The sequence below is a fragment of the Salvelinus alpinus genome, chromosome 10 (genome assembly GCF_045679555.1).
Source record: "Salvelinus alpinus chromosome 10, SLU_Salpinus.1, whole genome shotgun sequence".
In the NCBI taxonomy this organism is placed as follows: domain Eukaryota; kingdom Metazoa; phylum Chordata; class Actinopteri; order Salmoniformes; family Salmonidae; genus Salvelinus; species Salvelinus alpinus.
In genome coordinates, this window is record NC_092095.1 from 72,154,215 (window position 1) to 72,176,925 (window position 22,711).

At 40.7% G+C, this 22,711-nt stretch overlaps 3 protein-coding genes across 3 annotated transcripts in view; 2 read left to right on the plus strand and 1 right to left on the minus strand.

Annotated features, from left to right (window-relative positions):
• LOC139533043 (zinc finger protein 658B-like) overlaps positions 1 to 22,711 on the minus strand; it is a 147,595-nt gene that overhangs the window by 104,286 nt on the left and 20,598 nt on the right. The gene's annotated exons all lie outside the window — the stretch shown is intronic.
• LOC139533076 (zinc finger protein 135-like) overlaps positions 1 to 22,711 on the plus strand; it is a 302,249-nt gene that overhangs the window by 12,936 nt on the left and 266,602 nt on the right. The window lies entirely within an intron of this gene.
• Positions 2,922 to 17,675, plus strand: LOC139533081 (zinc finger protein 135-like). The gene is made up of 3 exons (XM_071331316.1): positions 2,922 to 3,047; positions 3,995 to 4,234; positions 11,458 to 17,675. Exons 2-3 carry the CDS (start codon positions 4,141 to 4,143, stop codon positions 12,720 to 12,722), a joined length of 1,359 nt encoding a protein of 452 aa, XP_071187417.1. The 5' UTR covers positions 2,922 to 3,047; positions 3,995 to 4,140; the 3' UTR covers positions 12,723 to 17,675.

Consider the following 22,711-nt stretch of genomic DNA (forward strand, 5'->3'; position numbering starts at 1 on the left):
ACTCATCATTAAAACAAAAGCAGTTAAGGTCAAAAGAGATGAGACTAATAAAGTAAAAAGAGGAAGTAACAGCGCAGGTAGATGGTAATGAAAACTGTAGAGGCACAAAATAGGTTAGAGGAAAACCAAAAAGAAATGGAGGTGTACTTATTCAAGAACGATCAAGTGTAATGTATTACAAAAATAAAGCGAATTGGATTGAAAACAGACATGGGTTAAAATAGTCTCAGACTTGTCCTAGTCTAGATTTTAAGTCAGGATGATTTCATCTCAATCTAGATCTAAGCAGTGGGGAACCATAAGGGCCTTCACAGAAGGCTAAGGCTTGATAAAAATGTATATATTACAATAATTGTAATCATTTTCTGATTTCATCCCTTCAGTTTGTGTTGGAAAGAGAAGGGTTAATACTGAAGAGAAACAAATATCCAATCAGGATTTTCTTTAGTGGTCTCTGGGTAGAAAAATCTAGCTAGCTCAGCCAGCCATTGGCTATAGTCATGGATAACATCATATGTGGAGTGTGTCTGAAAGTGGGCATGTTGACAGAAGTGGGAAGATCAACAGAAGTGGCATATGGAAAGTGAATCAGCTATTTGATAAGATTTGTCGCCACTCAAGACCGTTTTGTGTGGCTGATTTGATTGTTGCAGGACCAGTTGATTGTTTGACAACTGTAGCATTTTATGAAAGCAAAACCCTAACCCCTTTCCTAACCTTAACCTCATTATCCTAACCTGCTATGTTAATTATCCCAACCTGCTAGGTTAGTTCTCTTAACCTGCTATGTAAACATTACGCTGACCAGCATGCACCTGGGTATGGCTGGTCTGACCAATAATGGAGTGCTGATGTTAAAATTCCACCTTTCCAGAAACAAGTCTCTCACAGTTGCCGCTTGTTATAGACCCCCTTCAGCCCCCAGCTGTGCCCTGGACACCATATGTGAATTGATTGCCCCCCATCTATCTTCAGAGTTCAAACTGTTAGGTGACCTAAACTGGGACATGCTTAACACCCCGGCCGTCCTATAATCTAAGCTAGATGCCCTCAATCTCACACAAATGATCAAGGAACCTACCAGGTACAACCCTAAATCCGTAACCATGGGCACCCTCTTAGATATCATCCTGACCAACTTGCCCTCTAAATACACCTCTACTGTCTTCAACCAGGGTCTCAGCGATAATTTCCTCATTGCCTGCGTGTGTAATGGGTCCGCGGTCAAACGACCGCCCCATATCACTGTCAAACGCTCCCTAAAACACTTCAGCGAGCAGGCCTTTCTAATTGACCTGGCCCGGGTATCCTGGAAGGATATTGACCTCATCCCGTCAGTAGAGGATGCCTGGTTGCTCTTTAAAAGTGCTTTCCTCTCCATCTTAAATAAGCATGCCCCATTCAAAAAATGTAGAACTAAGAGCAGATATAGCCCTTGGTTCACCTCAGACTTGAATGCCCTTGACCAGCACAAAAGCATCCTGTGGCGTTCTGCATTCGCTTCAAATAGCCACCGCGACATACAACTTTTCAGGGAAGTCAGGAACCAATATACTCAGTCAGTTAGGAAAGCTAAGGCTAACTTTTTCAAACAGAAATTTTATTAATTTGATTATGAACGCATTAGATTGACGGTAACAGTAGTCAGATTAGGCTACAGGTAAAACAAATGTTAAAAAACACTGGCTGTTGTTGACAAGCATATTCAGATAATATTCATGTTATTCATATTTAATTCAGTGATTGAAATGATCCCTCATCCCTCAGTAGCCTATTCCAGCAGGCTATTGGGAAACAAACAAGCACTTCTTATTGAGAAATTGCCTCGCTTTCATGTTGAATAAATTAGTCCTGAAATTTGAAGTAAGCAAGCTGCTAAATCGTTCAGTTTCCATCTTGCCTACATCTTGTCGAGGCTACTGTAGACTATCTGAAATGTAATGTAGGTCTATCAGGCTACCTGCCTTTATCCAAGCAAACTATGGCAACATTTTATTAGAAACATAAACCCAGATTGTAGTCTGTTGCCTATGTCTATTGAAATGACAAGTCAATCTCGCAAATGGGTCATTTATAATGACTTTGTAGTCTTAGAATCTGGCACATAATAACTGCAAAATTGCCAGAAATTAGCCTAACATTCGTTTTTTTTTATGTTCATCCAAATGTTTCTTGCTCAGAGATTTCGAGATCCTCTGCCGGCTTTCATCACTCAAACTCTCCTGTCGGATTTATCTATAGTTATGCACATGCGCAAAGGGTATTTATTTACAATAATAAACCTGGTTCAAGCCCTGAATGCTGATTGGCTGAAAGCCGTAATATATCAGACCATATACCAGGGGTATGACAAAACATTACTTTTTACTGTTCTAATTACGTTGGTAACCAGTTTATAATAGCAATAAGGCACCCTTGGGGTTTGTGGTATATGGCAGGGCACTCCGCATTGCGTTTTTCGTAAGAACAGCCCTTAGCCGTGGTATGTCGCCCATATACCATACCCAAGGTTGTGCCTTATTGCTTAATCATAGCAGTCAAGCGACTTAAGTCGACATTCATTGATAGAAAATGATCTGGTGAGTTTAATAAATGTGTTATGTAAAGGTCGTATAAAATGTGTTATATCTGGAGTTTCCTCGGACATTGAGGTCCATCTTCTTAAGCGAAAGATTCCTGGAGTGGTTGGAGCACTAAACCGTGTGTAGATGGAAAGAAGGAGGAAAGTCAATCGGTTTTATTGATGTTGGAAGAAGAGTATCAACCTACTAATCTTTTTGGTATTTATTAGGATCCCCATTAGCCGCTGCAAAAGCATCAGAGTTGTTCACTTCTTTCATTAACTTCTAAAACCCCGGCTTGGTCTGATTCCCAAGCGTTCTCGCAAGTCTCGCGTTGTTGCGTCTCTTGGTTTTGGAACTGTGTGGCTTTAGTGGGGGAACAGGAAGTTCCGGCCAGGCGCGCATCATTCTTCATAACAAAGAAAGTGCCAGAATTATGCAGTAGAGACGATTACTTTTGTCTCCGTTTCAAATTGATTGCTACAGGTATGTAATGGCACGTTTAAACGTTCTAATATCGAAAGAACATGTCATAAAAAAACGTAAAGGTATTATCACGTTAAGGTTTTATGTTCTATTTTTTGTGTCAAACTGAGTGAGTGAAGAACGTGATAAAAATGATGTACAATTCACATAACGTTAGCTAGTTAGAGACTTTGGATTTGCCTGAGTGGATGTACATCATTTGGTCAAAGTCATTTCATAAAGAATCAATTTATTTGAGATTTCGGAGTTTGTTTAACATGTCGTTATTGGTTTTGTGTCAAATTCACTAGCTGGGAAAATGGCGGTGCCCACTCTGTCTGCGTCAAAGAGACAATTTCACGGTCGCACTACTGTTTTGAAGCGGAATGTAATGATCCGTTTTCTACATATGTAGTAATATTCAGACACATTCAGTTTCCACCTTGATCTATAACGGTTACTGGTGTGAACGGGAAATACTATTGGTCTTTGAGTGAAATAATACAGTGAAGAAAAGGTTATTCAGGAGAATCAAATTTGTCACATGCTGAATACAACAAGCGTTGACCTTAGGGTGGGGTCAATGCAAATAGTTCAGGTAGCCATTTGATTAATTGTTCAACAGTGTTATGGCTTAGGCTTCTAAGCTGTTAAGGAGCCTTTTTGACCTAGACTTGGCGCTCCGGTACCGCTTGCCGTAAAATGGTACATAGAGCTGCCTAAAACAAACTGCAACCTTGTACTAAATGTTTTTTGTCATTTATGTGAATTTGGTTAATCTACTATAGATCAAGTGCATTTACGTTGTGTAGCCTAATTTATAGTGTGTAATGTGAATTAGTGTTTTGCTGTCAATGCTTAGGGTAGCTACCTGACCTGTTGAAATTATATATATTTTTTGAGAATAAAGAATGTGCTTGAACTGCCAAGACAATAACTTTGGAGTCCGTTTCTCTTTATTACTACAGGCCGACTCAGATTAAGTCTGAGGCCGGTAACATCAACAGAGAGGACAAACCCAGCCTGCCTCTCTCCTTCCACACCGAGTCCAAACCTACAGTTACTGGGTCCTGATTGTGACAGTGGAGCCCAGTTTGCACTGCAGGAGCCAGAGATGGCATCAGTGAAGCTGGAAGACTGCAGTCAAACACTGGAGCAGAATGTCAACATTAAAGATGAAGAAGAGGAGGAGGAGATTGTTTCTCATGGTAAGAGCAGGTTCTATCTAACTAAGTTTGTGTTTTTCATTCCATCTTCCCACTGTACATGAAAAGTTGCAGTTGAACTGTTTCATGATGAACTGTTTCAATGAGAAGGTAGATGTCTGTCCTGTGTAGCTCAGTTGGTAGATCATGGTCCTCTCATCGCCACGGTTGTGGGTTCGATTCCCATGGGGGACCAGTATGAAAAAAGTATTAATGTATGCACTCATTACTGTAAGTTGCTCCGGATAAGAGTGTCTGCTAAATGACTAATGTACATTTGCAATACGTTAGGAGATAAAGAACATTGTTTTCTTCATTATATCTTTCACAATATTATGTAGTTTATGGTAGTGCCCCAGTCACCTGGTGTTTGTTACAAGAACACAATGAGAAGAGACCGGAGCCTTGTGAGTCACTCACTGTTGTGTATCATGCATCAGGTGATCTAATTACAGTATGGAATTCACAACTAAATGTTTGCCTGCTAGATAACTTACAACTATTAAGTTAAGTCTATAATGTGCTAAATGTCCTGCAGTTGTCCATTTGGTTTGTTGATTTAGTAGCTAGTTAGCTACCTAGCTAAGTGGTTAGCTTCTTATAAAATCAAGCATTCACTTGGTAACAGCAGAGAATGCCATCCTAGATCAAGAGCCATGTAGGCTAATATTCGTTTGGGGGTGCAGCAAACTGAGTAGCGTATTTGAGTTACCTGTATATTTGTATAGTTTGTCAGAAACTGTACAAAATGTTCGCAATGCGCTCATTAGCATTTAGTTTTCTCTGTGTGGATTTCTTAGTACTTGTTAGCATTTGATAGCATTCTGCTAAGTGACTTTTTAAACCGCTGTAGTCAACTTGTGCTCTAGGTAATAGATAAAGCACATCGCGCTAATACTTTTTCCCGTTGAGATAATTTTTCATATTGAAACTTACGGTACTCGTTTCCCAAAACAGAGGTCTGAGCCAGTAACGTGTGTCAAACGGTGGCTATAAAATATATTTTGATTTAACACTTTTTTGGGGGGTTACTGCATGATTCCATATGTGTTATTTCATAGTTTATGTCTTCACTATTATTCTACAATGTAGAAAATATAAAAAATAAAGAAACCCTTGAATGAGTAGGTGTTCGAAAACTTTTTACCGGTAGTGTATATCTGCAGAAATAAGACATCCTGCTTGTGTTACCTGTTTGTTTAATAGCCTGTCAGATAAACAATAAAAAAAATTCTGCTGGTTTTTAATCTTTGCAATGCTGTAATAAAGGCTTAACCAAACGTTACAACAGACTCGGTTATGCTTATCATTTATTTAGTGTTGTTTACATTGTTCCAAACAGTCAGAAAAGTGTTGTAATCTACCTGTTTGGAACACACAATATGCACTCAGTGTTTGCTCCTTCTTTTTCTTGATCTCCAGTATTTTCCACAACTAGTCACATTTATTCCACACATCTGACTTCCCTTTTACCTCCTGAGCAACCAGTAAACATTCTCCCGTTTCGAGTTTGTCACGTCCTCTGCAACCATTTTGCTGTTACTGTGTTCTGAGTTTGTTATAACCAATTTATTGATGTGATTATGATATGCTGTAGGTTAGGCCCTATTGGTCACGTGCATGCGATGTATACATGTGTCACAAAGAGAGCAAATGTTGAGGGAATAGAGAATGTTTTTCCTTAACAAATGAGGGATTTCAGCAACAGAACCATTCAGTCAGAAATGGCTGTAATTATGTTGCAGCTTCAGCAACAAGGACAGTGTGATGAACACTGTTGATGTTCTGTGGTTGTCGCTGCAGCAGGGAAGAGAGAGAGACAACGGGTGCTAGTCATTTTGTTTTTGTAAGTCTGAGCACAATCGCATCAATTGCGGTCGAACTCCCTCTAGTCATTTGTGTGTCTTAGTTTAAGCGCAGTTTGATTAAATAATTATCAGACAAGCTCAGTGCATATGGTTGATTTGATTAAAACACGTGTCTATATATTACTTACTTTATTGTCCCCATGGGGAAATTTTGTTGCAGTGTTATGTACATGTTTAAAGTGGCGTTTAAATACAAAACAAAATTGACAATACAACTTTCATAACAATTACATACCAATTAAACATAAAAAAAATAAAATAATAATAATAAAGACTAGCCTGCTGGTCTTACTGAGTCGATAAGAACATTAGACCAAGCTATTTAGGAGGGATATCACACCTGGCACAAATGACTGTCTAGTTGTGTTTTTCCTGCTGAGGGGTGTTCTATACCTGCGGCCAGAGGGGAGTATTTCAAAGTCCCTTTACAGGGGGTGGCTTGGGTCTAAAATGATTTTGTGAGCCTTGAGGAGGGCCCTGACCTTAAAGATCTCATCCAGGCCTGTCTGTTTGACTCCAAGTACCTTGCTTGCTGTGGTGATAATCCTTCTCAGCATATTTCTCTGGCTGACAGTGGCATTGCCAAACCAACAAACAATACAAAAAGTTAAAATACTCTCAATGAAAGATTTGTAAAACAGAGTCAGTATAGTACAGTCTACATTAAAAGATCCCCGCTTTTTGAGAGAGTACAGTCTCTGTTGGCTCTTTTTGTAGATCAGGTCTGTACACTTACTTCACTGAAGCTTATTGTCCAAGAGGACACCCAGGTATTTGTATTCCTCTACAATCTCTATATTCTGACCTCTGATAGATGTTGCAGAGGTAGGTGTTGTACACTTCCTGAAGTCTATGCACATCTCTTTGGTCTTGTTGGTTTTGAGGACCAAGTGTGATTGCTCACACCAGTCTACAAAGTCATCTAGGACCGGGCCATGATGTTCCTCGTCATCATGCAACAGGCTGATCAAGGCAGTGTCATCAGCGAACTTAACGAGGTGTCTGTCAGGATGGGAACTAGTACAACTATTAGTGTACAAGATGTACAGGAGTGGAGACAAAACACATCCCTGAGGAGAGCCTGTGTTGGTATTGCGTATGTCCGACACGTGGGGACCTATTTTGACTCGCTGTGAGCGTTGGCTCAGGAAGTCCAGCAGCCATAAAACCAGCCCCCCATCTAAGGAGAAGTCCCAAATGAGTCTCTGTGCCAGAATGTAGGGCTGGATTGTGTTGAAGGCAGAAAAAGTCAACAAACAGAACCCTAACATCTAGAGGGTGCCAAATCCCATGTCTATAGACCATGTTAAGGAGGGTAAGAATGGCATCGTCAACTCCTCTGCTAGGCTGATAGGCAAACTGAAATGGGTCGAGAAGCTGCTGAGAATATGACTTTTCACAAGTTTCTGAAGGCACTAAGGATGTCAAGGCGACAGGGCGGTAGTCATTCAACACAGAGGGATTAGATGCTTTAGCAATTGGTATAATTATTGAGTTTTTCCACAATACTGGCACGTGTTGCTGGTTGAGTGAGGATTGGAAAATGTCTGTAAAAACACCAGCCAATTGTTCAGCACAGTGCTTTAACACATGTCCACTTATTTTGCCTGGGCTTTTGTATGTGTTACATCCCCTGAACAACTTTAAAACATCAGACTGTTTAACAACAACTCTCTCAAACATTTGCAATGATGCTTCCATTTGTTTTACCTCCGACAAAAAGTTGTCTGATTCAAATCTAGAGAAGAAAACATTCAGTTCATTAGCCATGTTCCCGGCCCTCATATCTCCCAAGGTCAGCACTGTTTTTTCCGCTGCCTATGTGGGGGGCACTAGCCATGGATTTAATCTCTTGCCAGGCTACCCTTGCGTTTCCTGAGGAGAATGACCTCTCCACCCTTTGCTTGTATGCCTCCTTGTCCACCAGTATCTGTATTTTGATCTCACGTTGTACATCTCTTAAAGCCTGTCTATCACCCTCAGCATAAACTGCCGTATTCCTATCAAGTAGTGATTTTAGATGTTTATATGGAGAAATAGATGTTTAAAAAAGTTCGACCAATCAATTGGTGGAAGAACAGACTACTCTTGGTGCCCTAATGGACTGTGCAAGGTGTTGAAAGTATTCCACAGGGAGGCTGGCCCATGTTGACTCAAAAGCTTCCCACAGTTGTCAAGTTTGATGGATGTCCTTTGGGTGGTGGTTCAGCATGAAAAACCCAGCAGCATTGCAGTTCTAGACACAAACCGGTGCACCTGGCACCTATGATCATACCCCATTCAAAGGCACTTAAATCTGTTTTCTTGCCCATTCACCCAGGTAGCCTAGTGGTTAGAGCGTTGGACTAGTAAAAGAAAGGTTGCAAGTTTACATCCCCGAGCCGACAAATCTGTCGTTCTGCCCCTGAACAGGCAGTTAACCCACTGTTACTAGGCCGTCATTGAAAATAAGAATTTGTTCTTAACTGACTTGCCTAGTTAAATAAAGGCAAAATTAAAAAATAAATGGCAGACATTCAATCCAAATTCTCTCAAGTCTTAAAAATCTTTCTTTAACTTCTCACGAGTCACCAACCCTGATCCGGTAGCACCCCCCACCCCCCACCCCACTGAGTAGCATAGCTAGCATAGCGTCACAAGTAACTTGTAGCATCTAAATATCATTAAATCACAAGTCTAAGACACCAGATGAAAGATACAGGTCTTGTGAATAAAGCCACCATTTCAGATTTTTAAAATGTTTTACAGGGAAGACACAATATGTAAATCTATTAGCTAACCACGTTAGCAAAGGACACGATATTTTTACTCCCAACAGCTTTTTCCTGCGTCAGTAGCTATCACTAATTCGACTAAATAAAAATATATATAGCCACTAACCAAGAAACAACTTCATAAGATGACAGTCTGATAACATATTTATGGTATAGCATAGTTTTTTTTTGGAAAAATGTGCATTTTTCAGGTATAAATCACAGTTCTACATTGCAGCTGCAATCTGAAATAGTGCTGACCCAGCCAGAACAATTACAGAGACCAACGTCATATAACGAATTACTCATCTTAAAACATTTCAGAAAAATACACAGCGTACAGATATTGAAAGCCCAACATCTGGTGAATCCAAACAATATTTCAGATTTATGAAATGTTTTATAACGAAAACAAAATGTAGCGCTAAATTAGCATAGCTATACCAGGCAGATTCGGCTAGGCGCCCACGGCCAGTTCACATGCACAACAGATATGATATAACATCGTAAATTGGGTCTTACTATGGCTGATCTTTCATCAGAATGTTGATCAAAGTGTCCTTTGTCAAGATGAGTCGTTGGTTCCGTTCAGAATTGTTCCTTGCCCACTCCATTTAGCACAGGTACCGGTCGAGTGGCACGGATCTCAAACGTAAATAAATTCAGACAACGGAACACCACAAAACTCCCGAAAAAATTCAAATAATCTGATTAAACTATATTGAAAAAACATACATTACGATGATCTGGTCACATGTATCAAACAAACTTCGAGACGGAGATAGTTTTCATCCATAATGGCCGCACAAAAGAAGACAATCGCAGCTAAAAGTTGCACGATTTAGACAACCGGAAGTTGTCGGTCACGCCAAAGAATTAGCTCTCATTTCACGTCAGTCCCAGATAAACAAGATATTTTTCCTCTGACGTCCTCTTGACACCCAGAGGAAGGCCAATGAGGTGTGTTTCGGGTCATAGGGGGCACGACCATATATAGGCAGAGCGTTGAAGCTGGCATACACATCTTGCTTTTTTCTTCTTGGTCATGGAAAGTGCTGTCAAATGACTTCTGTATCACTCAGAGACAAAATTGAAACGGTTTTAGAAACTATAGATTGTTTTCTTTCCAATGGTATTATTTATATGCATATAGTAAGAGCAATAATTGAATAAGAGGCAGTTTAATCTGTAGAGCAAATTATGCTAATGGGAAAATAGCACCCCCTGTATTCTCAAGAAGTTAACCTCTCTGGGATCATTCGGGACGCTAGCGTCCCACCTCGCCATCAGCCAGTGAAATTGCAGGGCACCAAATTCAAAACAACAGAAATCTCATAATTAAAATTCCTCAAACATACAAGTATTTTACACCATTTTAAAGATACCCTTCTTGTTAATCCAACCACAGTGTCCGATTTCAAAAAGGCTTTACTCCTAAAGCACAACATATCATTATGTTAGGACAGCGCCTAGTCACAGAAAGCATTCAGCCATTTTCCAACCAAAGAGAGATGTCACAAAAAGCAGAAATATAGATACAATTAATCACTAACCTTTGACGATCTTCATCAGATGACACTCCCAGGACTCAATGTTACACAATACATGTATGTTTTGTTCGATAAAGTTCATATTTATATCCAAAAACCTCAGTTTACATTGGCGCCATGTTCAGAAATGCCTCCAAAACATCCGGAGAAATTGCAGAGAGCCACATCAAATAACAGAAATACTCATCATAAACTTTGATGAAAGATACATGTTTTACATAGACTTAAAGATGAACTTGTTCTTAACGCAACCGCTGTGTCAGATTTCAAAAAAGCTTTACGGCAAAAGCACAATATTCAATAATCTGAGTACAGCGTTCAGCCACAAAAGCAAGCCATACAGTTACCCGCCAAATTGTGGAGTCAACAAAAGTCACAAATAGCATTATAAATCTTCACTTACCTTTGCTGATCTTCGTCGGAATGCACTCCCAGGACTCCCACTGCCACAATAAATGTTCGTTGTGTTCGATTACGTCCATATTTATGTCCAAATACCTCCGTTTTGTTCCCCCGTTTAGTTCACTATTCCAAAGGCACAATGCGCGAGCGCAAAATCCAGACGAAAAGTCAAAAGAGTTCCATTACAGTTTGTAGAAACATGTCAAACGATGTTTTCAATCAATCTTTAGGGTCTTTTTATAATAAATCTTCAATAATATTCCAACCGGGCAATAGCGTATTCATTACAGAGGAAAAAGAAGGAACGGCGCGCCCGCGTGACCACGCAGTAAACAACTCATTGGCCTCAGCCTAGTCCATTTGTTGAAACAGCTCTTATTCGACCCCCTTCTACAATAGAAGCCTCAAACAACTTTCTAAAGACTGTTGACATCTGTTGGAAGGGGGGCAATCTGTCCCCATAGACACAGCATATTGGATTGGCAATCACTTAAATGAAACTACAAACCTCAGATTTCCCACTTCCTGGTTGGATTTAACAAGTGACATCAATAAGGGATGATAGCTGTCACCTGGTCAGTCTGTCATGGAAAGAGCAGGTGTTCATAATATTTTGTACCACTGACTTTTTTCTTCTGATACTGTTCACACAGGTCACATTGAGACATTCTCTACATCCAGAGAGCAACAGCAGGAAGATCACAGAGCTAATAGGTCTCACCACTGCCCACATTGTGAGGAGATTTTCCCATTTCTATCAAAGCTAAAAATACACCTAAAAATACACACAGGAGAGAAGCCTTACTCCTGCTCTGACTGTGGGGGGAGATTCTCTCGACGGAGCCACTTAAAAAGACACCAACAAATACACACAGGAGAGAAGCCCTACTCTTGCTCTGACTGTGAAAAATGCTTCACAACATCATCTGACCTAACAGTTCACCAGAGAACACACACAGGAGAGAAGCCTTTTTCCTGCTCTGACTGTGGGGGGAGATTCTCTCAACTGAGCAGTTTAAAAAAACACCAACATATACACACAGGAGAGAAGCCTTACTTCTGCTCTGACTGTGGGAAGAGTTTCTCCCTATTGGATACCTTAAAAGCACATGAACGTATACATACAGGAGAAAAGCCTTACTCCTGCTCTGACTGTGGGAAGAGGTTCTCTCAACAGAGCAACTTAAAAAAACACCAACGTTTACATACAGGAGAAAAGCCTTATTCCTGCTCGGACTGTGAAAAGAGTTTCTCCCAATTGGATAAGTTAAATAGTCACCAGCGAATACATACAGGAGAGAAGCCTTACTTCTGCTCTGACTGTGGGAATTGTTTCACCCAAATTGATACATTAAAATGTCACCAGCGTATACATACAGGAGAGAAGCCTTACTCTTGCTCTGACTGTGGGGAGAGTTTCTCTCAACACAGCAGCTTAAAGAAACACAAACGTATACACACAGGAGAGAAGCCTTACTTCTGCTCCGAATGTGGGACGAGTTTCTCTCTACAGGACAGCTTGAAATCACACCAACGTATACACACAGGAGAGAAGCCTTACTTCTGCTCTGACTGTGGAAAGGATTTCTCTCGACACAGCAGCTTAAAGAAACACCAACGTATACACACAGGAGAGAAGCCTTACCCCTGCTCTGAATGTGGGAAGAGTTTCACAACATCAAGTGCTCTGACAGTTCATCAGAGAGTGCACACAGGAGAGAAGCCTTACTCCTGCTCTGACTGTGGGGGGAGTTACTCTCGACTGGGAAACTTACAAACACACCATCGTATACATACGGGAGAGAAGCCTTACTCTTGTTCTGACTGTGGTAAATGCTTCACAACATCAAGTGCTCTGACAGTTCATCAGAAAACACACACAGGAGAGAAGCACACCAACGGATTCACACAAGATTAAAATCTTAGGTTTTCGGTGGATTGACAATGGACCCCTGTTTTAAAGTATCCTTTTTTGGTAACAAAAGGAGAGAAGCTTCATCAGTTCTCTCAGACCAGCTAAGATTGAAGTCACTCCATCACTTAATTCTCATAAAAGAAGTGGTAAGTGAATTGGATCAAATTAAGAAAGTGTAGAACACTCTATTGTAATCCTATTGTTTCTCACTGTGAGAACCGTGCAGAGGAAAGGGAGAGTTACAGAATGTTAGCCTCTCTTTACTGATCAGTGTGCATCTTGTCAGTTTTGGTGTGTTTTGTTAGCTTCTACCGCAAAGATATTGAGATGACTTTGGATTGGCTCTTAGCGTTGATTACCCTCTTAGGTTTCTCTTGTTGAAACAATGGAGTCTGATGGTTGACTGGGTAGTACTGCTTCCCTCTAGTTTTCTGTGGGAATGAGCAAGTAGACAACATGTATGAGATAGAGATGGTGTGATGATCAGTTTTTGGCAGTTATATATATATATATATATATATATATATACAAAGACATGTCAATAGAAAAACAAGTAAAAAATAAATGAAATGCAGCTACTTCGCTGTTATTCTAGCTACACGGTTTCACGTGACTGTTAGCCGTAGTTGGCTAGCTAGCAAACAAGCAAGGGATAACAAACGACTTGGTGGCGTCCATAGATACAGAATAAAAATACTTTGACTGGATTGAGTCTCTGGCAAACTATCCAATAGAATGAACGGACATCTTTGCTCAGCCAATCAAAATCATGAATCAGCAATAGATTTTTATGAATATATACAAAGAAATGTTGATAGAAACACAGGTAAAACAACATGAAATGCAGCTAGTTTGCTGTGTTACCAGCGTCAGTTTGAAATGATTGTGTTTGCTGTGTATATGGCTAGCTTCTCTGAACAGTGTCCTGACCAGAGAGCACATTTTCTATGCCATGCGAAATCCAAAATAGCTTAAACAAATGCAAATGCAGCTACTTTGCTGTTATTCTAGCTGCACTGTTTGGCCTGTTTTTAAAATTTAATTGGTAACCTATTGTATAAAAGCAAATGTACACTAGAGGTTGTGAATAAAAAAAACATTTTTTTTAACACAGCTGTGCTGATCTACGGTACTCTCACCTATGACCGCAGCACAGCCGTGCAATTTTTTTTTGCTTTAGTATAGTCTAATGCCATCTGTAAATACATTTGTTTGAATTACGAGCCTAGTTGGTTTAGCCACAGAAAAAGCCAGCAACCTTCCAGCTAGCCATGATTGGCTGAGATAATGAGTGGGCTGGACATGCCTAGAGATGAGTTTGTATTGGTCTGCCATATAGCACGCTTCTGTCTATTTGAGCTGGTCAGTATGTGTAGGTAATCCTGTCTAACACATTTGTACAAAAAAATGTATTGCATAGTACTTCTGCATACGTGTTGCTCTCCACCTTTCTGGAGGACCGAGTTTTGAAATCAGTGGAATTAGAGTATGATAGCTAAGGAGATGGAGAAAACATCTCCTTAGATTAAAAATTACATCTTCAAACTAAGGGCAACATGGCATCTGTGACAGGGAGACGCATAATGTAGCTAGCTAGACTTTCAGATAGTACACGTTTCTAATTTTGACAGTGGTTTCATTTCAAGCTAAAGTGTACTGTGAGCTAACTCGCTAACGTTAGCTGGCTGGCTCGCTAGCTTACATTACTTGTATGATCTTATTATTCGTATCGCAGAGCCATTTGCTTTGCTAGTTATAGCCTAATGTTAGCTAGCTAACATTGAACCTGGTTGGTTAGCTACCTGCAGATTCATGCAGGGTAGTAACGTTATGAGTTGGGATTATGGTTAATTGTTTACCTAGCTACATGTCTTAACAAAAGACTCCACTATGCAAGTAACCATTTCAGTTGCATTTGTAAATTCAGTCTGAGTATGCCAGGGCGCAGAATAACTGATGAATTTATGAACGCTCAACACCAGTTGAATATGGCCGGTGTCGGTAAACGTCTGCAAAAAAGTGTAAATAAATTCTTGCCAGCAGCACAGTTAGTCACCAACGCTCTGGATAACATGACAACAGCCTAACCAGCTCTGCTAGGGAGAGTAAAATGGTCAGTGGGGTGTCCTCTCATTTGTGTCTGGAAGTAGCTAGCAAACAAGCCAATGTTAGCCAGTTAGCTGTGGGGCTAAAGCTTAAGAGGGTGTGAACGATGCTGAATGGGTGTAGGCAAAGAAGAGCTCTACAGTAGGTACCAAAACATTCAAAGGCCATTTTCTCAAAAAATTTGAGGTTACAAGTATCAAGTTTATGGCCGAGCTGGCCGCCCGGCCAAACTGAGATATCAGGGGAGAAGGACCTTTGTCAAGGAGGTGACCAAGAACCCAATGGTCACTCTGACAGAGCTCCAGAGTTCCTCTGTGGAGATGAGAGAACCTTCCAGACGGACAACCATCTCTGCAGCACTCCACCAATCAGGCCTAAATGGTGGCCAGACAGAAGCCACTCCTCAGTAAAAGGCACATGACAGCCCGCTTGGAGTTTGCCAAAAGGCACCTAAAGGACTCTCCGACCATGAGAAACAAGATTCTTTGGTCTGAAGAAACCAAGATTGAACTCTTTGGCCTGAATGCCAAGCTTCACGTCTGGAGGAAACCTGGCACCCTCCCTACGGTGAAGCATGGTGGTGGCATCATCATGCTGTGGGGATGTTTTTCAGCGGCAGGGACTGGGAGACTAGTCAGGATCGAGGGAAAGATGAACAAAGAAAAGTACAGAGATCCTTGATGAAAACCTGCTCCAGAGGGCTCAGGACCTCCGACTGGGGCGAAGGATCACCTTCCAACAGGACAACACAGGAGTGGCTTCAGAACAAGTTTTAATGTCCTTGAATGGCCCAGCCAGTGCATCTCTAGAGAGACCTGAAAATAGCTGTGCTGCGAAGCTCCCCATCCAACCTGACGGAGCTTGAGAGGATCTGCAGATAAGAATGGGAGAAACTCACCAAATACAGGTGTGCCAAGCTTGTAGCGTCATAACCAGGAAGACTCGAGGTTGTAATCGCTGCCGATGGTGCTTCAACATAGTAAAGGGTCTTAAGACTTTATATAAGTATATAATGTTTTTTTTGCAAACATTTCTAAAAACCAATTTTTGCTTTGTCATTATGAGGTATTGTGTGTAGATTACGTAACGTAACAAAATGTGGAAAAAGTCAAGGTGTCTGAATACTTTCCATATGCACTGTGTGTGTGTATATATGTATGTGATGTGGTAGCCTACCTCTCAGATAATAAAGTCAACGCAGTATTAAGATTAATGATGGGTTATGCATAATAAGATAACTTATAGCCTCTGTCTCTGCACCTGTGCTCTGCTGGCCTCCTTAAACCCTCCTTAGCTCTTAGACTCGCATTTCTTCTACTAACAGACTATTGGAAGAGAAGCAAGCTCTTTTTTTTGCTGAATATTAAGTATACAGCAGCCAATAGAACTCACGGTTAGTTTGAAAGAGTGAACGCTCAATGGTGGTAGAATATAGCAGTTATTGATTCAGACCCATAACCATTCAATCTTCGTAAAGAGAAAGCCGTCTGCATCTTATTGTAGTCCTATATTATTGTAGTCCTATATTATTGTAGTCATATTATATTATTGTAGTCCTATATTATTGTAGTCATATTATCTTATTGTAGTCCTATATTATTGTAGTCATATTATCTTATTGTAGTCCTATATTATTGTAGTCATATTATCTTATTGTAGTCCTATATTATTGTAGTCATATTATCTTATTGTACTCCTATATTATTCAAGCATGTCATTACAATAATAAAGATGAAGACAACAGAACTTATTTAATTTAACTGTTGAAAGTCAGGAAGGAATGAAGCAACCGTAGAAAAAGGAGGTTGGCTAATAACATTAGGGGAAATATTATGAATCCATATGCTTCCGCCTACTAATTATACAAATGTAAAATAGGCCCTATTATATTTCAAAATGATTATCACATTTGCTAGCTTATAATTGTAACTTTGTAGGCTGCATGTCCTGCACCAGATTGGCATGTTCTCTCCACAGTTCATGGAATGAAAGAGGTGAGTAATTCCAGTCCAGATAATACAATATAATACAGCTCACACTCAAAGATTAGCCTACTGGAGCTAGTTTCATGTATTTACCCAAAAGAGCATAGCTACATCTATGGGCTTTTATGTTTTTCTGTGTGTCATGTGCAGTAGCCTATATATTATAGGTTATGTATTGAATAATGGCAGAATCATTTGGGGCCCACCCCAACGACACTAACCACAGTCCTATCTCACACACCTCACGCTGCTCTGGACTCAGTCAGGGCCAAAACAATACCAGTAAGAGGAACAGACGTAGGTCCTCTTATCAATACAGACTGATTATCTTAGAGGGGGTGAGCGTTGACTCGGCCTAGTTGGAAGGTATAATGATGTGCTTGTATTTGCATCTGAAGCGTCCAGCGGGTTGAATAAATCTGGTTTGTGCTTTTACTAGTTGTCCATCTGAGTTTCTACTCTGTTCGTTCAGAATTTAACAATCCTTTTATTGAGACCACACGTGGCACACTTGATATTGCTCACCCAGCAGAGAATCAGGGATGAGAGGCGTCATGAGATACAATAAGCAACTCATTCTCAAACCCTGAGCAATATGACATTTAATTGATTCCAAATTACATGACCCTGCCCTGAACTAAATTTACAAGTTACTAAACGCTCCCTCATTTTTCTCCAGGTAACAATTGTCCATTTTGATCTCTCCCTAAGCGACTTATGTTTTAATGATATACATACTTTGAAACTGTTTATTAAATTGTCTTTTCAAACTAGATGTATTATTTTCGTCATTGATGATGAATGTATTTGAATAACTGTATTGAACTTGATTGATCCTCTAATGAAATAAATATTCTACATTCTACTGCTCAGCCTATGGGTTATCTATACAGAAAAGGTGTTTGTTTAATTGATGTCATTCAAACTAATTTAAATGTCTATGTATCTACTCAATACATCACTACACCTCTACATGCCAATTAGCTAGCCTACTTTCATATTAAAATAAAAGTGAAATAAAACAAATGGATTATTTTGTAAATCATTTTAAAGTGTTTTCTATGGTGCAAAAGTCCAGAGACTATATTACTACCACAATTCAAGTATGATCCACTTACTATTGGGGAATGGAACCAGAGAGGAAGCTTGCATTACCCTTTCCATGCCCCATTGTTCAGAGTGGAAGAGCTGTGAACTCACCTGTGATGGCCCACATCTACCACAACCTTTCCTATTGTGTTAGTAAGCACCACAGCATTTTAGGAATTGTTCAAAATGTGTTCATGGGAATTGTTCAAAATGTGTTCATTTACATGAACACATTTTGAACAATTCCTAAAATGCTGTGGTACTTACGAACACAATAGGAAAGGTTGTGGTAGACGTGGGCCATCACAGTACAATGAGAGGGGGTGTGGAATGCACAGGGGAGGACCAGGAAGTTGAGCTCAGACTTTTGGACTAGCATCCTATCCAGAGTTTCCAGATTACTAGTGAGTACAAACCCAGACTGCCTCTCTCCTTCCACACTGAGTCCAAACCTACAGTCACTGGGTCCTGATTGTGACAGTGGAGCCCAGTTTGCACTGCAGGATCCAGAGATGGCATCACTGAAGCTGGAAGACTGCAGTCAAAAACTGGAGCTGAATGTCAACATTAAAGATGAAGGAGAAGATTGGGAAATCTGTTATTCATGGTAAAACCAGGTTCTAGCTATATATTATAGTCATAAATTAGACCTCCATAAGTTATGACCCAGTCTGTTGCTATGTTGAATTCTGACATTACACATCCATGAAGAACCTCCAACTGCACAAATGTAGTTACGAAAGTTCAATCAGTAAGGCTGGTCTGAATGGATCGTCACTTCATTCATCTAGTAAACTCTATGGTGCAGTTCTGCGTACACAGATTGAGCCTAATCCTAGAATAAATTGCACTTTTAAACTAATAACTGAAATGGCTTATCTCAGACACAGTTTAAAATAGTCTCAGACTTGTCCTAGTCTAGATTTTAAAAGTCTAATTTCCAGAAGGATGATTAGAGTTAATCTAAACTCAGCAACAACAAAAAAAGTCCCTTTTTCAGGACCTTGTCTTTCAAAGATATTTCCTAAAAATCCAAATAACTTCACAGATCTTCATTGTAAAGGGTTTAACTTCTTACGGCTGAGATCCCGTTAACAGGATCAATATGACAACAGCCAGTGACAGTGCAGGGCGCCAAATTCAAACAACAGAAATCTCATAATTAAAATTCCTCAAACATACAACCATTTTAAAGATAAACTTGTTGTTAATCCCACCACAGTGTCCGATTTCAAAAAGGCTTTACGACGAAAGCACACCATCTGATTATGTTAGGTCAGTACCTAGTCACAGAAAAACACAGCCATTTTTCCAGCCAAAGAGAGGAGTCACAAAAAGCAGAAATAGAGATAGAATTAATCACTAACCTTTGATGATCTTCATCAGATGACACTCATAGGACTTCATGTTACACAATACATGTATGTTTTGTTCGATAAAGTTCATATTTATATCCAAAAATCTTAGTTTACATTGGTGCGTTATGTTCAGTAATGTTTTGCCTCCAAAACATCCTGTGATTTTGCAGAGAGCCACATCAATTTACAGAAATACTCATAATAAACATTGATAAAAGATACAAATATTATACATGGAACTTTAGATAAACTTCTCCTTAATGCAACCGCTGTGTCAGATTTCAAAAAAACTTTACGGAAAAAGCACACCATGCAATAATCTGAGTACGGCGCTCAGACACAAAAACAAGCCATACAGGTACCCGCCATGTTGTGGAGTCAACAGAAGTCAGAAATAGCATTATAAATATTCACTTTACCTTCGCGTGTTTAGTTCAAAAATCCAAATTCATGACGCGCAGGCCAGACAAAAAGTCAAAAAATTCCATTACAGTTCGTAGAAACATGTCAAACGATGTATAGAATCAATCTTTAGGATGTTTTTAACATAAATCTTCAATAATGCTTCAACCGGAGAATTCCTTAGTCTTTAGAAACGTGAGCTCGTGGCACTCTGCCAGACTCCTGACTCAATCAGCTCTAATTCCCTCATCCTTCACAGTAGAAGCATGAAACAAGGTTCTAAAGACTGTTGACATCTAGTGGAACCCTTAGGAAGTGCAATATGACCCCATAGACACTATATTGGATAGGCAAACCTACAAACTTCAGATTTCCCACTTCCTGGTTGGATTTTTTCTCAGGTTTTTGCCTGCCATATGAGTTCTGTTATACTCACAGACATCATACAAACAGTTTTAGAAACTTCAGTGTTTTCTATCCAAATCTACTAATAATATGCATATCTTAGCTTCTAGGACTAAGTAGCAGGCAGTTTACTCTGGGCACCTTATTCATCCAAGCTACTCAATACTGCCCCAGCCATAAGAAGTAAAACACTGTTTCCCATGCTTGTTCAATGAACCATAAACAATTAATGAACATGCACCTGTTTAAGATACTAACAGCTTACAGATGGTAGGCAATTAAGGTCACAGTTATGAACATTTAGGACACTAAAGAGGCCTTTCTACTGTCTCTGAAAAACACCAAAAGAAAGATGCCCAGGGTCCCTGCTCATCTGCGTGAATGTGCCTTAGGCATGCTGCAAGGAGGCATGAGGACTGCAGATGTGGCCAGGGCAATAAATTGCTATATCCGTACTGTGAGACGCCTAAGACAGCGCTACAGGGAGACAAGACGGACAGCTGATCATCCTCGCAGTGGCAGAGCACGTGTAACAACACCTGCACAGGATCAGTACATCCGAACATCACACCTGCGGGACAGGTACAGGATGGCAACAAAAACTGCCCGAGTTACACCAGGAATGCACAATCCCTCCATCAGTGCTCAGACTGTCCGCAATAGGCTAAGAGAGGCTGGACTGAGGGCTTGTAGGCCTGTTGTAAGGCAGGTCCTCACCAGACATCACCGGCAACAACGTTGCCTATGGGCACAAACCCACCGTCACTGGACCAGACAGGACTGGCAAAAAGTGCTCTTCACTGACGAGTCGCGGTTTTGTCTCACCAGGGGTGATGGTCTGATTTGCGTTTATCGTCGAAGGAATGAGCGTTATACCGAGGCCTGTACTCTGAAACGGGATCGATATGGAGCTGGAGGGTTCGTCATTGGTCTGGGGCGGTCTGTCACAGCATCATCGGACTGAGCTTGTTGTCATTGCAGGCAATCTCAACGCTGTGCGTTACAGGAAAGACATCCTCCTTCCTCATGTGGTACCCTTCCTGCAGGCTCATCCTGACATGACCCTCCAGCATGACACTGCCACCAGCCATACTGCTCGTTCTGTGCGTGATTTCCTGCAAGACAGGAATGTCAGTGTTCTGCCATGGCCAGCGAAGAGCCTTCCTTCCTTCTCCGAGTGTCTTCAAATGCGTTTTGAGCTCCCTATTTGTCAGCAAGGGTCTTTGCAGTGACTTTTGCCTTCTCAAAATCCTGTCGGAATCCGGACAGGACCTCTATAATGTCCTTGACTAGGCTAACTGCCCTGTGCAGGTCTGCGTCTTTGGCCTGTAGCATTTTGGAGACGACGTTCACATTTTCTAAAACCTTTGTCTGCAGAACGACTAAAATGTAAGTGCTGCTGCATCATCCATCTCGTCACTTAAAAGCACAATCTCTGTGAGGGCCTTCATTACGTCCACATATCTGTATCTCAGGGCGGCAAGGGACTCCTATCTAGATGACCAGCGGGTGGGACACAGTCGTTTTAGAGTTACATTTTCTGATGCAAAACCAAATATAACCCCTCAACATTGACCATCTCTTCATGCTATACTCGAAGAAGGTATCATACTGTTGAACTGTTTGCTGCGTTACGCACGCCTCTCTCCATTTCTGCGTCAATAGTGCCATTGAGCTTCCATTGCTCATATACCAAACAGGCACCCATGTGAATCTGGGATGTCTCATGACATGCTATTTTGGGTGTTAGATGGCGCCCATCTCTCACTCCATTCACCCACGCATCAGAGAAGAAAGGGGCTCTCTGATCTCTGAACAGCCAGCAAGACTCACAATACGTACAATCTATCTTGGCCGAATAACATAGCCATGTACGTGGTCATTTGATTCCAGCCTTGGTTGTAGTGGTGTAATACGACTCGGAAAAACACCGCCTTTCGTCATCTCTTGGGAATGGGCCAGTAGGCTTACACGAGCCTAATGCAATAACGTGTCGTTTAACTTTTGGATCCACATTTGTTGCATAATGCCCCTTGACTGTTAGACAGGTAAAAAGGCCGTCTGTCCCATTTCCACCTGTTTCCTCAGCCGCCACGATTCTAGTCTCGCCCTGCTCCTCTTCCTCCCCGCCCGACCTGGGGATAGCTTGTCCGGACTGGCTTGTGCTCAGGGTCATATCCGCCGATACATGACAACCTGTATCCTCCTCTGTCAAAGTTGCTTCTTCTGGTACGATGGAACAGCTCGGCCTTGGCTCACTTGACACGCTAAAAGCTGCTGCTGGCGATGATAAACCTACATCCTCTTCTGCTCCCACTACATTGCTTGTGTTAGCAATGGCTGCACTTAACTGCATTTGAAAAAGGAATCTAATTTAACTAATTTGATACCTCCTTTGCTTTCTCATTTTTGGCCTTGCTCTTTTGGGCTCCACTTTTGTGTTGATACATTCCTGATTTTTAAATCCGTAATTTTCTATTCTCGATTATCACAATTTTTTTTTTAATCGCCCGTTGTCACTTGATATCTATCTCAACTGTTGCTTAAAACGACGGAAACAACAACACTTTGGAGAGTATTTGCACAATGAATCCCAGAATGCATTTCATTATCTTAATATGATATTGAAACTATTGAATAATATGAT

Excerpts from the sequence above, each read along its gene's own strand:
- LOC139533081 (XM_071331316.1), top strand. The coding sequence starts at position 4,141 with ATGGCATCAGTGAAGCTGGAAGACTGCAGTCAAACACTGGAGCAGAAT. Across the intron at positions 4,235-11,457 it reads GGAGGAGATTGTTTCTCATG|GTCACATTGAGACATTCTCT; the intron begins GTAAGAGCAGGT and ends CTGTTCACACAG.